Here is a 15799-nt window from a genome sequence, read left to right on the forward strand (position 1 = left end):
GGGAGGTGGATGAACTGAATCTCTCCTTGACAGAGCCAGTTCATGCTCAATGGACCTAATCGCTTTGTCTGTGCTGGTTTATCTTGTGACTCCATGCAGATCTCGGGGGAACATTCTTAGCCATGTTCTGCCAATTTGAACACATACCCTTAAACCTTGCTCTCGCTCGTAAAGCAAGTCCCTTTCCACACCCACAGGTTGCCTTCAGTTCACTTGTCTCTTGTTTTGACAATTTAGATGGAACCTTATCAAAACTTTCTTCACGTTCACATCCATCATTCCCTTGTGCAGAATGCTGGTTGAAGTATCAAAACAAAAATTAGGCACATTAGACAAGTGGTTGTCTCTCGGATCAGCTTCATGTTGTTCAAGTACTCGATCACCTTCTTCACTTGGTTGCAAGTAACAGATTCTCACCACCTCCACAGAACATAACAGAACCTCCACAGTAAGTCTCCTGGACTACAGGAAGACTGTGACACTGGCAGGTTATCATTTGGTGGGCATAATACTAGATCGGGATAGTTCTGTTGGATGATGACGGGAGCTAGTAACTCATGAGACCTGCGAGTTGCCAGGAAACTTGCTTTGAATCCCATTGATCATGGAAACAAACCTCTCACTGAAAACTGTTATCTGTTATTCAACCTCACATTGAGCATGTTCGCTCCCTCACACATTCATATTGAACAGTTCTGAAACATTGATTTATGAATTTATGTTAAAATAAGGTTGTAATCTGACAATATTCTTTGATGTATTGACATGTCACCTTTCTTTGCATTGTAGAGATGTGCTCCTGGTTTCCCAGTTCTCCTACACATCCCCCAAGTCCCAGTATAGCTCTGAGAGTTGTACCAACTCTCTCCACACAGGATATGAAGACAATTGGTAAGTGTGACATGGCCCTTTCCTTCTTCCCGTGAACCTGTCAGTCAGTCACGGAGTTCTGCCTCAGGCAACTCTTGCCGCATTAGCACCTGCTGAATGTGTGGATTTCTTGGAATGGAGCTGTTTGTACGTGAGAGAGAGCCAGGTCATTCTTTGTGCTGAGTGTCAGTGCAAGGTGTCAAGTGTTGCTTCAGCTTCATTTTCAGTTATTTGTATTGTTTAAGGACTGTCCTTGGGCTCTTTCAGTGATTTAGTAACTTTACCCAGAGAGTAACCGAATTCTGCCACACCCCAGGCAGGTCTTTGTGCCGTGCTGCTAACTCTGCTCACATGTTAACAACCCAGTCCCTGGAGAAGGTACAAAAACAGTTCCAGCCCCTCAGCCTTCTGTACCAGCCCAGCACTAGCCACACCCTGTGCTCACCCAGCTCCTAGGCACCCTCTATCAGCCCACCAGTTGTTGCCAACTATTGATGCAGACAAGCCCAGTCCCACCTTCACTAACTCAGGAACCTAACCCCTCCCCATTGCCTTCCACAATGTCCACAGCCCAGCGCATCTGCAGCTTGGGCTGATCCCACTGTCCCTCCATGCCCAGGGTGAGCCTGTGTGTGAGGCGATGTTGGTGGGGCCGTAGGTGAAGTGCTGAGGCCGTATTCTGTAATTGGTATGAGTGAGATGGAATCAGTGAGGGTGTCGTACAGTAGTCAAACAGCACAGAAACAGGCCCTTCGCCCACCGTGTCCATGCTGACCACTGCACTTATTTACCCACCGTTGGTCCTCGGCCTTCCCTGCCTTGGCAATTCAAGTACTTGTCTTCTGAAAGGTTGTGCAGGTACCTGTCTCCATTGTCTCCTCAGCCAGTGTGTTCCAGCAAATGCTGTGGGCAGTGTTGGTGCTTTGTTTGATTGTGAAGGGCTCGGTATTACTCAGTACTATTCATTTCTGACATTCCAGGTAAGCTTGAATTGGGGGATGAGGATTTGAAACTGATGTTAAGGAAGCACATGGAAAAGCGAAGACGCCAGCCGGTAAGCTGAATTGGAGATGCTGACAATGCTGTACACTGCTCTGTTGGTTTTATTTAGCTGACCATTGCCCGGATCAGTGGCAATGAACGTATTACGTTGGGATGAGGTTAGCTACTTCCTGTGACAACGCTGTAATCTACACTATCCTATTTTGATCCATGGTGCATGCTGAGCAAGCTGCTCAAAGGCAGGGTAGGCCAACCCGAAGAGAAAGGCACTCTTGGTCCACAGCCTGATGTTATTTGTCAGTTCTAAAGATGTTCCTTTGGCTGTTCAGATGACTCCATAACTTGATGCGGAGAGTAACTGAATCCTTCCATACCCCACACAGATCCTCGCATTCTGCTGTCAACCCCATCTGTACTTCAGCAGCCCAGTCTTTAATTATGGTGCCAACTCCTTGTCAAAATAAGTTTTGAAATTCTGCTTCTGTTATTCTTTTGCCTGTGAATCCTAGAATCCCTCTTTCCTCTTTTTAAAAAAAAATTTCCCCAACTTCCTTCTAATCCTTCCACAATTAGCAGCATCTTTTCTTAAATAGTTACTTTCTCTAAGCCTCTTATAATTTAAACAGCTTGATTAAATTTCCCTCAGCCCCGTTTTAAAGAAAATAATCCCAGCTTTTCTCATGGCTAAAATCCTCTAGTCCTGACAAGATCCTTGCAAACCTCTGCGTCTTCTCCACTGCTGTCGCTTCCTTCCTGTGATGTGGTGAGCAGAACTGTGTGCAGCATTTGAGCTGGCTCCTTGTGACTACTTTATTTCAGGTGAACCTCTCTAACCATAGAACCATAGAACAATACAGCACAATACAGGCCCTTCGGCCCACCATGTTGTGCCGACCTTCAAACCATGCCTAAGACTATCTAACCCCTTCCTCCCACATATCCCCCTATTTTAAATTCCTCCATATGCTTATCTAACAATCTCTTGAACTTGACCAGCGTATCAGTCTCCACTGCCACCCCAGGCAGTGCATTCCATGCACTAACCACTCTCTGGGTGAAAAACCTCCCTCTGATATCTCCCTTGAACTTCCCACCCGTTACTTTAAAGCCATGCCCTCTTGTATTGAGCATTGGTGCCCTGAGGAAGGGGCACTGGCTGTCTACTCTATCTATTCCTCTTAATATTTTGTATACCTCTATCATGTCTCCCCTCATCCTCCTCTCCAATGAGTAAAGCCCTAGCTCCTTTAGTCTCTCCTCATAATCCATACTCTCTAATCCAGGCAGCATCCTGGTAAATCTCCTCTGCACCCTCTCCAACGCCTCCACATCCTTCCTATAATGAGGCGACCAGAATTGGACACAGTATTCTAAGTGTGGTCTAACCAGAGTTTTGTAGAGCTGCATCATTACCTCGCGGTTCTTAAGCTCGTTATAAACTTAACGTTATATTCTACGCTTAAGCCAATGAGGTATCCCTCATGTCGTCACCTGATAGACTCAGAATGAGACAGCACAAATGGGGGCCATTCAGCCCACGCTGTGCTGGCCCTCTACCAGACCAGCTCTCTAGTTCCACCCACTGGCTCTTCCTCCCTCCACTGTATCCTCTTGAACCTCGCAACCTTCAACACGTCAGCAGGTATTGGGTCTAGATTCCAACCACATGCTGCGTTTTTAAAAAAAGTTTTCTACCTGTTGCTCTGAATTCTCTTTGCCTTTTATACCTGTGACCTCGACCCCTCCACCAATTGAAACAGTCTCTCACAATCCACTTTGTCCAGACTGCTCATTGTTTTTTATATTCCATGAAATCTCCCCTTGGTATTCTCTAAAGGAAACAGTCCCAACCTCTCCGATCTAACCCTGTAGTCCCTCATCCCAAGAATCATTCTCATATATTTTTTCTGGAACCATTTTAGTGTATTTTTTTTACTATTTTAATGTATTTTTCCTGCTCTGCTACCTTCATGTTTATGATCCCTCTGTTACTCAAGCTTCTCAGTGTCCTTGTTGTACATTCCCTTAGTGCATTAATTCAGACTTCCCCTTGCTGACTTGTGCATTAATACCTTCCCATAGATCAGTTTCTTTCTTATTATGTCTCTGTCCCTCCTTCATTATCCTGTTGCTAAGGTTCAAACAATGAGCAGTTTAACAAGGGTTCAATGTAGCTGGTAATCTCAATCAGTCATTTTTACTAGCAGAGCTGCAAGAGTTCATTCTATCTGTGGAATTCTCTTCAGTAGTTATGGAGAGTCCCCGTAAAGAAGTATATCTAAAACAGTTGCTAATCCACGCCACCTTGCTCCTCTCTTGTGGTTCCTGCATCACCTTTACCTCCCATTTTCCAATCCATAGGACCATCCGGACTTGGCTACTGGTGACCTGACTCTCAACGACATCATCACCCGGATGAACACTGGACGCAGAGGTTCACTAGCAGGTGGGTGGAAGCAGGAATCTGTCTCTCTTGCTCTTGGCATCTCGGCATGTTGCCCATTGGAGGTGATGGAGAGCCATTGCCACGTGAAATGGAGAACCATTGGAAATAGGAGCGAGAGTCGGTCATTTGGTCCTTTGAACCTGTTCCATCAATCAACGTGATCACAGCCAATCCAAATTCTGTGCTCTGCTCTGCTTTCTCCCAGGTCCCATATCACTCCAATCCTAAGAAAAATATTTAACACTTTTTTGAAAATGTTTTCTGATTAGCCTTCAATTACTTTCCTGGAAGAGACTTCCATAGGTTCGCCACTCTCTGGGAGAAGACACATCTCCTCATCTCATTCTTAGGTGGCTTATCTCTAATCCTTGGACTGTGACCCTGGTTGTGGACTCAACAGCCATTGGGAACAATTTCCCTGTATCTAATCTGTCCAGTCCTGTTAGAACTTTTGTAGTTTTCTGATTTCCTTCTTCATTCCTCTGAATTCTATTGAATATAAGCCTAATTGACCCAATCTCCATCAGTATACTTTGACTGTTATGAATTTGCCTCCGGATCATAATGTGATGTCTGGAGGTGCTGCTGGGGGCGGGGTGGGGGGAGGGAGTTGCGGTTACCCTGCGTCTTTAAAATTGTGGTGTCTGGCACTGCAGTGCATTGTATTAAGTGGCTGTTGTTGTCACTATGTTTGTGGGTGGGAAGGATATAGTGGGGAGGTGATGTTATGAGATGGAGTTGCCAATATCCGGAATAGCTAGGTTATGTAGGCTCTGTGGACGTGCCGCTGTCTGGGCCTGTGGGTACAAGTCAGTGTTTCGGGGAGGTGGTGTTGGTGTTTGGAGATATAGGGTTGTGCTCTGAGGAGGAGCTGGTGTACACATGGTACTAAGTGTCTTAGGGCATTTGTTTTTTGAGCTTTTATGAACAGTTTATAATGCCCCCATGACTTGTATGTTAACACTGTACTGCTCTGAGAAAATGTATTGGACTGGCTTTTGACTACCTACACACGTTCTTAATCAGTTCTAATCTGCGCTGAAAGCCAGTGAGCAGCTGGAGTGCTGGACAGCTGGTTAGTGGGTTTGAAGGCTGGGGAGACTGGCTGGTACGTGGCTGTCTTGAGAAGTACATCGTTTCCTAAAGATTCAATAAAAGTGGAAGGCACTCCCAGCTCGAGGTGACATTCAAATCAGATTCTGAACATAGCAGAACTCGGTGCTTCACTGTGACAAGGTAACAATGGTCACCAGGTTTACATTTCCATTCACTTCTTTCAGGCATCTGAGAATTGTTTTCTCCTGGAGTGAAACATAATCGGAACTGGTTTCACTATCTCCACAACCTCTGCTCTCAAGATGAGGCCTTCCATTCCAGGACACCTGAATTCTCCATGTTCAGGAAATGTGGCTTCCCTTCTACTGAGATAGATGGAGCCCTCATGTTTTTCGGACTTTTGCTCTCACTTCACCTCCCTCCAGACAGAACAGAGATAGAGTTCCCTCGTCACCTCTCACCCCACCAGCCTCCACATCCAGCACATCATCCTTCGTCATTTCCACCAGCTGCAGCAAGATCCCACCACCAGCCACATCATGTCCCCGCCCCCTTCCATGTTCTGCAGAGACCACTTCCTCCCTGACCCCTGGTACTTACCCCTGCAGTCACAGGAGGTGTAACACTTGTCCCTACACCTCCTCCCTCACCACCATCCCGGGACCTAAACAGTCCTTCCAGGTGAGGCAGAGATTCACATGTACCTCCTCCAACCTCATCTACTGCATTCGGTGCTCCCAGTGTAGAGCAGGTGACCATTTCGCAGAGCACCTACGCTCTGTCCGCAGTGGCCATCCCGAGCTCCTGGTTTCATGCCATGTCAACTGCCCTTCCCATTCCCACACTGATCTGTCCACCCTCCTGCCTTCACCACTGCCAGGGTGAGGCCCAACACAACACTTTGCATTCTGCCTGGGTGGGCTACAGCCCAATGGAATGAACACTGGATTTTCCAGTTTCGGGTAAGCCTCACTGCTCTCTCTCCTTCTGAGTCTCCTCTGATCCTCCTATTTTTGCTCCAGCCCCTCATCACCCATTTTTGTCCCCCCCTCCATCCCGGTTCCAACCACCTACTATCCACACAACTCACCCAGAGGCTCCCCCCCCCCCCCCCCCACCCCCCCACAACCCCATCTGGTTCTGGTTTCATCTGCCCTTCACCTCTCCTGTAACAGTCCCCATTATCACCTTCCTTACTTATCAGATTCTAGCACAGGTAGCGCTTTGTGTTCCCGCTTATCACCCTCCTAGATGGCTCCACCTGCCTTTTCTGCCTGCCTCCACCTATCATCCACTTGCCTCCGTCTCCCAGCTCCACCCCTACTGCTGCCCTGCCTGGCTCCATCTGCCCGTCACCCTTCAACCCCTCTCCCCTCGGTCCACCCACTGGCCCCTGTCTCACTGGCTACCTTCCCTCTCTACCCTCAGTCCTGTTGCAGGGTTTCGACCCGAAATGTGCTTTCCCCCCACAGATGCTGCTCGACCCACTGAGTTCCTCCAACAGACTGTTTGTTGCTCCAGATTCCAGCTTCTGCAGTCGCTGGTGTCTCCAGCAGCCATTCCCTGGTCATTTCGTGCCACCTCAGAACATCTCACCACCAGGTTGTGAGGCAGCTCTCCACTTTGACCCTATTTCCATTTCCAGAATTGTGTGAGATCTTAAGACGCGGCACCTGGAGTGGGCCTTCGAGCCTGCTCCACGATTCAAGATAGTGGCAGATCCACCTCCGTGCCATTTTCCAGCACTATCCCCATATCCCTTCATATCCAGCTGCCAGAGGAAGTGGGTGAGGCAGGTACATTAACAACATTTAAAGGACACTTGGACAGGTCCATGGATAGGAAAGGTTTAGAGGGATATGGGCAAGACGCAGGCAAATGGGACCAGCGTAGACGGGCATCTTGATCAGCATGGACAAGTTGGGCTGAAGGGCTTGTTTCTGTTTGTATGACTCTGTGACTCTAAATCTACCAACTAAGCCTCCACAGCCTCCTGGGTGGAGAATTATCCTTTTGATGAAAAAATTTCTCCTGCTATCACTCCTGAACAGCCTGCCCCCTGGTTCTTGACTCCAAAGCCAGGGAAAATATCCCCCTTGCATCTCTCCTGTTGAGACCTGTAAATATTTTGTAAGCTTTAATGAGATCTCCGGTCATAGTTTTAGCCACGTGACAATACAGGCCCAGACTACTCGATCTTTCCTCATGCCATACACTCACCATCCCTGAAACCAGTCCAGTGAATCTTTGCTGCACTCCGTCTGTGGCATGTCCATCCTTTCCTGGGTAAAAAGACTAAAGCCATGCACAATACTCCAGGTGCAATCTCACAAAGGCCCCATACAATTGCAGTGAAAACTTACTGATTAATCAAACTGTAATTAATCTTACTGATTAAACTTACTGATTAATCAAATCAGTAATGAAAGCTAACATAGCATTTACCTTCCTAATCGTTTGTTGCACCTGCATGTTTGGGGGTCACAGAACATAGAACACTACAGCACAGGCAGGCCCTTCGGCCCACAATGTTGTGCCAACACTTTATCCTGCTCTAAGATCTATCTAACCCTTCCCTCCCACATAGCCCCCTATTTTTCTATTATTCATGTGTCTATCTAAGAGTCTCTTAAATGTCCCTAATGTATCTGCCCCCACAACCTTGGCAGGCAGTGTGTTGCACACACCCACCACTCTCTGTGTAAAAAAAAACTTACCCCTGACATCCCCCTTGTACCTTCGTCCAATCACCTTAAAATTATGTCCCCTCGTGTTAGCCATTGTCACGCCAGGAAAATGTCTCTGACTGTTCACTCAATCTATGCCTCTTATCATCTTGTAGATAGAGGTGTACAAGATGATAAGAGGCATAGATTGAGTGAACAGTCAGAGACATTGAGTGATAAAGTCACCTCTCATCCTCCTTATCTCTAAAGAGAAAAGCCCTAACTCACTCAACCTATCCTCATAAGACATGCTCTCCAATTCAGGCAACATCCTGGTAAATCTCCTCTGCACCCTCTCTAAAGCTTCCACATCCTTCCTATAATAAAGTAACCAGAACTGAACGCAATACTCCAAGTGTGTTCTGACCAGAGTTCTACAGGTCCTGACACAAAATGCCCATCATTTCCATGGATCCAAGGTTGGCTTGTGATAGGAGGCAGAAAGTAGTGGTGGATGGGTGTTTATCTGACTGGAAGTCTGTAACAGGTGGTGTACCGCAGGGATCTGTGCTAGGACCTTCGTTGTTTGTAATATGTGTAAGCAACTTGGATGAGAATGTCATTGGGCTAATTAGTAAGTTTGCAGGCAACATGGAAATTAGTGGAGCTGTAGATAGTGAAGAAGGTTGTCGAAGGATGCGGCAGGACATGGATCAGCTGGAAAGTTGGATGGAGCAGTGGCAGATGGAACTTTATCCAAATTAATGTGAGGTAATGCACTTTGGGAGGTCAAATCCTGGTAGGACATGTAAAGTAAATGGCTGGGACATGTGGAGCATGAACGTGGCTAGGGACAAATTTTAAAGATGAGAGAGGAGGGTCCGATCTTTGAGGGGATGGTGTGGGGGAGGTGGGGTTGTCTGCACTAACCCCATCTGAGGGCATCTGCCACCTGTGATACGCAGCAATGATCACATACAGAGGTACCTGCTGCAGAAACAGCAGTTGAAATGCAGCAAACTCTGACAACCTGGGGTTAATACTTTGTTGTTCTCAATCCATGAAGCTTTATTAGATCTTACATTTCCAAAGAAAAGGGTGAAAGATAAAGAAGAGCGGAAGAAAAAGAAAGTAAAAGTGATAAAAATGGAGCCAGATGATTTGGCTGAGTCGTCGGGAGCAGAGGGACCTATTGCAGCACCTCCAGAGCAGCAGGTGACACCTAAACCAGTCACTGTTCCTGAACAGTAAGTGGCTCTTCACTCATTGACTGTTTAAACTCCTACACAAGTGGTGGAGCTCAGAATCCAGCCCACATTATTGACTGCTGATTGGTTATTTGATGCGACTGACTGCACGCAATGTTAGCCCACTTGTGGCATTGAGATTATTCAAGTACCTCTGTCTTTGAGTTGCACACCATACATACTTCAACACCTTGCCATTCTTTAATTTGTCATTGGGTTGAAAACCCAGAACTCCCTACCTAACAGCATCTTTGTCACGTTGACTGCAATGGTCTTGAGCACAATCAGGGACAGGCAGTAAATGTTAGGCTGGAGAGAGATTGCCCCGTCCTAATAATGAAGACCCTACAGACTTCCGGGGTGGGATGGGAACATGGAACTAAGGAAATACTGCATCCAGAACAGGAGACAAAATCCTGTAATGGTTTAAATAACGTCCAATGTCACCACAAATGGGCTTAAGGAAAGGACAAAGAGAGACATGGGCTAGAAGAGGTGAACAAAGGTTTACCCAAATGAACCCAGTGTATTTGGAAATACTGTGCCGATCTAAGTGAAAGAAGGCAGTGGTGAGGAGCGTGTGAGGTTTGAGTAAGAAGATGCAATGACAGATAAATCAGGAGACGAAGGAGGGAAGAGGAGGCATTGCTGGAGGTGATCTGGAGAAGCTCTTAGGAGTGGAACCATGTGAGGGAATTTGTTTAAAAAAGGAAATTTGAAGGGCAAAGAGGGGCACGGAGTACTGGCAGACAAAATTAAGGAAAATCATAAAAATATGGTAAGTATATTGACAAGAGGGTAACCAGGGCCTAATTGGGACCAAAATGGCAATCTGTGTATGGAGTCAGGGGATGTGGGTGAGATTTTAAATGAATACTTGTCATCTGAATTCACTTGGGAGAAGGACATTGTTGCTGGAAAATCCAGGGAAGGAGACAGTGAAATTTTAGAATACTTTATCATTGAAAGTGAGGAGGTGTTAGATGTTTTAGCAGGTTTAAAGGTGGATTTTTAAATCTTCACTGGCTGCAGGTCTGGTGCCAGACGGCTGGAAGACAGCAGATGGGGTACCTTTATTCAAGAAGGGTGGGAGGGATAATTCAGGTAATTACTTCAGTGGTAGGGAAGTTATTGAAAAAATTTCTTGAGGGATGGGATTTATCTGCACTTGGAAAGGCAGGGATTAATAAAGATAGTCAGCATGGCTTTGTTAGGGGAAGATCCTGTCTGATCAGTGTATTGATAAAGGCTGTGTGGCTGAGGTAGTCGATGAGGCCTTTGACAAGGTCCACGTGGGAGCCTGTTCCAAAACATTAGAGTCCATGGGATCCAAAGCAGGTTGGCAAATGAGATCCAAAATTGGCTTGGTTATAGGAGACAGAGGGTGATGGTAAAGGGTTGTTTTTGTGATTTGAAGCCTGTGACCAGTAGGATGCTACAAAGATTGGTGCTGGGACCCTTTCTGTTTGTTATGTACGATTTGGAATCCAGTTGAACGGTCTCAACCTGAAACACTGACTGTTCATTTCCCTGCATAGATGCTGCCTGACCTGCTGAGTTCCTCCAACATTTTGTGTGTTGCTCATGGTTTAGATATGACTGGTTAGCAAGTTTGCAAATAACATGAAAATCAGTAGTGTTGGTGATAGGACATGTTGGTCAGTAAGATGGGTAGAGCAGTGGCAGATGGAAGTTAATTTCGAATGCAAGGTGATATATTTTGGCAGGAGTAATAAAGGTATGACATACACCGTGAATAGTAGGACTTCAGGGAATATTGAGGGACAGAGAGACTTCGGTGTACAAGTCCAAGGATTCCTAAAGGTGGCAGAACAGGTGGGGAAGAAAGCGTTGCGAATAAATAGGTTCTTTGGGACATTGAATGTGAGAGCAGGGAGGATACAGTAGAACTTTATAAAACACTGGTTAGGTCACCTCTGGAGTACCATGTGCACTTTTGCTCACTATGCTATAGGAAAGAAGTGACTGAACCAGAGAGAGTGCAGAGGAGATTCTCCAGGATGCTGCCTGGGATGGAATGTTTCAGTAACAAGCGGAGTAGGTTGAGGGTGGGACCTGATACAGTGGAAGCCGAGGAAGCAGATACGACAACAATGTTTAAGAGGTATTTAGACAGGTAAATGAACTGGAGGGAATGGAGGGATGCAGACCATGTGCAGGATGATGTGATTAGTTTCGATTGGGATAGTGATCGGCTCAGACACCGTGGGCCAAAACTGGAGCGGAGAGGTCTAGGGTAAGGGGTGAGTGGTTTAAGGGTAAGGGGTGAGCGGTTTAAGGGTAAGAGGTGTGAGGTTTTAGGGTAAGGGGTGAGAGGTTTAGATTAAGGGGTGTGAGGTTTAGGGTAAGGGGTGAGAGGTTTTAGGGTAAGGGGTGTGAGGTTTAGGGTAAGAGGTGTGAGGTTTTAGGGTAAGGAGTGAGAGGTTTAGATTAAGGGGTGAGAGGTTTTAGGGTAAGGGGTGTGAGGTTTAGGGTAAGGGGTGAGAGGTTTTAGGGTAAGGGGTGTGAGGTTTAGGGTAAGGGGTGAGAGGTTTTAGGGTAAGGTTTAGGGTAAGGTTTAGGGTAAGGGGTGAGAGGTTTAGAGGAATCTGAAGAACAACTTTTTCACCCAAGGATGGTTGGAATCTGGAACTCACTACCTGGCGAGCTGTTGGAGGCAGGTACTTACTCTCACAACATTTCAGAAGTACCTGGACAGATATCTGAGTCAGCAACAGGTGGAAGGCCATGAATCCAGTGCTGGGACCTGGGATTACTACCGATGGTCAGCATGGACAAGGCGACTGTTCCTGTGCTGTACAGCTAAGTCTCACTGATGGAAGTTAGAGACTTTGTCGATGTTTTATTAAAGGAATGAAAGCTTATTATCTCACCAACAGTTGTCTTCGACTAACAGTTTGTTTAATGATGTTGAAACTCCTATGGTGTTAAATTCATTGGTGCAGTTTTCGCCTTCTGTGATTGAACGATTAGTGTGCATTTTGCAGGACACTTGATACAGTGAAGCTGACAACGGTTCCTGGAATCACGGCTTGTTTCTTCAGTCTGCTGCAGGAGATTTTACTGGCAGAGGGAGAGGCGAGTATGGCCTGGGTAAGTGGTACAACATCGACAGAAGTATAACTAACTTCTGGTGCTGTGATTATGCTGCTTGTGATCTATTGGCCTTCGTGGACCAATAGCTGTAACTGGGTTCACCTCTCATAATCTACTTCAGTGAGCTGGTAATAATTGGTCTGCTTCTTGTTTGTTCCCCACTGGTGAAAGAATAATGTGGGTGGCAAGCGAAGTGGACGTTATAAGGAGCATATGTGCTTCCCACTTTTTTTTGCATTGCTGTAGTTCACATCTTTATATCTACCCTTGGCAACTCAGGTCCTTTCATCCTGCTCCCCACTCACCTGACTACTCACACCACTTGTAACCTTACAGTAAGACATCTTTACTCTCGTACTCAAATGCTTTTGCAATAAAGGCCAATGTGCCATTTGTCTTAATAATTGCCTGCTGCACCTGCACCAGCGTCGGTGACGTGTACAGGGACCCCTTGGTCCCTTTGAGCATCAACGTTTCCCAATTTCTCACCACCTAAAAATACGCGGCGTGTTTTTATGTGGAAGTGATTAACCTCACGTTTTTATACAGTGTGTTCCACCTACCCGTCGTTGTGCACTCAGTTACCTCATCTCTGCCCCCTTTGCACACTCCTCACCACTCACATCCTCATTCAGCTTCATCACAGTGGTAGAATCATAAGGAGATCCAGCACAGAACGTGGTCCTTGGCCCACTGAGTCTGCACCAACCACCAAATTCTCCTGCAGTCACTGGGAAATCTGACACTTCATCCCCACAGGAGCAGAAGTAGGAGGAAGCTACTTGGCCCTTCGAGCCTGTTCTGTCTTCATTGTGATCATGAATGAGCCAGTCTTGGCCTCAGCACCACCCTCCCGCTCTCTCCCTAGATCTCTTAACTTCTTGTAATTCAAGTAACTGCCTTAAATATATTAAATTACTTCATCTCCATTTCCTGAGGTAGGAAATTCCGGAAAGACACAACCCTCTGAGAGAAGAAATTCCTCCTCATCTCCATCGTAAATGGTACCCCTGTGTTCTAAAACTGTGCCCCCATTCTAGATAGCCCCACGAGGAGAAACATTCTCTCAGTTGCCACCCTGTCAATCCCCCCCAGAATGTATGTTTCAGAAAGATCACCTTTCATTCTTCTAAGCATGTCAGTAAAGGCCCAATCTGCTCAACCTCTCTTCATATGGCAACTCCTTTGTCTCAAGAATCAATCCAGTGAACCATCTCCACACTGCCTCCAATGCAAGCACATCCTCCTTAAATATGGGGACCAAAAGTGTGTGCAGTATCCAGGTACAGTCTCACCAGTGCCCTGTGAAGTTGCATTAAAAGATTCCGGCTTTTATACTCCATGCTCTTGCTATAAAAGTTTCCATTTGCCTTCCCAGTGATTGTTCTAAAGCCCACAGATCCCCGTGTAACACAATATTTTGTAGTCTCAGTCCATTTAAGTAATAATTTACTTTTTCATTACCCTTTCCAAAATAGATAATCTCACATGTTCCCACATTATATTCTGTCTGTCAGCTTCTTGCCCCTTACTTAAGCTGTGTATATTTCAGGCACAACACATACAAAATGCTGGAGGAACTCAGCAGGTCAGGCAGCATCTATGGAGGGAAATAAACGGTCGCCGTTTTGGGTGAGACCCTTCACCAGGTCTGGGAAGGAAGAGGGGAAGAGCCGGAATAAGAAGGTGGGGGAGGGGGGGAGATGTAAGAAGCTGAGAGGTGATGGGTAGAAGAGGCAAAGGGCTGAAGAAGAAGGAATCCAGGAGAGGGCAGTGGACCCTGGAATAACCTGGCAGCCTCAACATCGATTTCTCTAACTTCCGGTAACCCCTCTGCCCCCCCCCCCTTTGTCTTCTCTCATTCCTGTGGCCCCCTGACCCTTTTCTCTTTCCCCTTCCCCCACCCCTCGTGACCTGCCACCTATTCCCCACTTCTCTTTATTCCACGGTCCACTGCCCTCTCCTGTGGATTCCTCCTTCAGCCTTTTGTCTCTTCTACCTATCACCTCTCAGCTTCTTGCATCTTTCCCCTCTCACCTGGACTCGTCTATCACCTGCCAGCCTGTGCTCCTCCCCCTACCACCTTATTCTCCCCTCTTCCTTCCCAGACCTGGTGAAGGGTCTCAACCCAAAACGACGACTGTTGATTTCCCTCCATAGATGCTGCCTGACCTGCTGAGTTCCTCCAGCATTTTGAGTGTGTTGCTCCAGATTCTGCAGAATCTCTGTGTCTCTATATTGCAGGCACTTTGTGTCCTTGCTCACAACTTGCTAACCCACCTGGTAGTCTGCTGCTGACCTTTGCTGGGGCAGCAAAATGTGTCTGTTGTTATTATATGGTTATTTTGTTGAGGGGCAGGGCTGAAAGAAGCAGGTACAGTGATCAGTAGTTGCCACAGGATTCTGATGTTGTTACATGCTGTTTTTTCAGATTGAGGAGAAAGTGCTTGACTGGCAGATCTCTGCTCACAGTGCATTAAACTCTTGGTTCCCAGATGCCTCAAACTGGTCAGAACTTGTTCATTCCGCTCTACGCTTCCTTTCTGGAGAAGGTGCGCGTAAGTCTGATTTCTAATCATTTTAATTTTTTTTTTGGGATGAGGGCATCACGGTCACAGTGTTTATGTGGCTGATCCAGTTGCATTTCTGATCATTAGTGACAAGTGAGGTACTTAGTGTGAATAGTTCCACTGAGTGGCTAGGGAAGATGATTCGGCACTTAATTGTTGGAGATGGTACTGTAGATTGTGCTGTAGTTTTTCTATGTTTCTATGTGGAATGGGCTGCCGGCAACGGTGGTGGAGGCGGATACGATCGGGTCTTTTAAGAGACTGTTGGATAGGTACATGGAGCTGAGAAAAATAGAGGGCTCTGGGTAGCCTAGTAATTTCTAGGGTAGGGACATGTTCGGCACAGCTTTGTGGGCTGAAGAGTCTGAATTGTGCTGTAGTTTTTCTATGTTTTCTATGTTCCTATGGTCATTGTTTGCAGTATGAATGATATTTGCCACTTACAGCCTATGCCTGAATGTTGTCTCAGACAGGCATGGACTACTTCATTTACAAGAGGTGTGTAAAATTATGAGGGTTATAAATGGGGTGAATGTACTCAGTCTTTTACCCAGGGATAGGGAATGAAAAACTAGAGGGCACAGGTTTAAGGTGAGAGGGGAGAGATTTAAAAGGAACCTGAGGGGCAGCTTTTTTGTTTACACAGGGTGGTCCATATATGGAATGAGCTGCCAGAGAAAGTGGTTGAGGTAGGTACAGTAACAACATTTAAAGAAACATTTGGACAGGTACATGGATGGGAAAGGTTAAGAGGGAAATGGGCAAATGGGGTTCGTTTAGATGGGCATCCTGGTTGGCATGGACAATTTGGGCCGAAGGGCCTGT

The 15799-nt window shown here is 46.4% G+C and overlaps 1 protein-coding gene across 5 annotated transcripts in view; it reads left to right on the forward strand.

Moving 5' to 3' along the window:
* Positions 1-15799, forward strand: part of nfrkb (nuclear factor related to kappaB binding protein) — an 81342-nt gene that overhangs the window by 13337 nt on the left and 52206 nt on the right. For 3 of the 5 annotated variants that reach the window (XM_052039811.1, XM_052039808.1, XM_052039809.1), the window contains exons 6-11: positions 790-891; positions 1851-1924; positions 4234-4318; positions 9107-9287; positions 12296-12401; positions 14836-14962. In XM_052039811.1, the coding sequence (XP_051895771.1) occupies positions 790-891; positions 1851-1924; positions 4234-4318; positions 9107-9287; positions 12296-12401; positions 14836-14962 (675 nt within the window). The remainder of the gene's footprint in view (positions 1-789; positions 892-1850; positions 1925-4233; positions 4319-9106; positions 9288-12295; positions 12402-14835; positions 14963-15799) is intronic. The other 2 variants (XM_052039810.1, XM_052039812.1) reach the window with 1 other exon arrangement.

The sequence above is a fragment of the Pristis pectinata genome, chromosome 27 (genome assembly GCF_009764475.1).
Source record: "Pristis pectinata isolate sPriPec2 chromosome 27, sPriPec2.1.pri, whole genome shotgun sequence".
NCBI lineage: Eukaryota > Metazoa > Chordata > Chondrichthyes > Rhinopristiformes > Pristidae > Pristis > Pristis pectinata.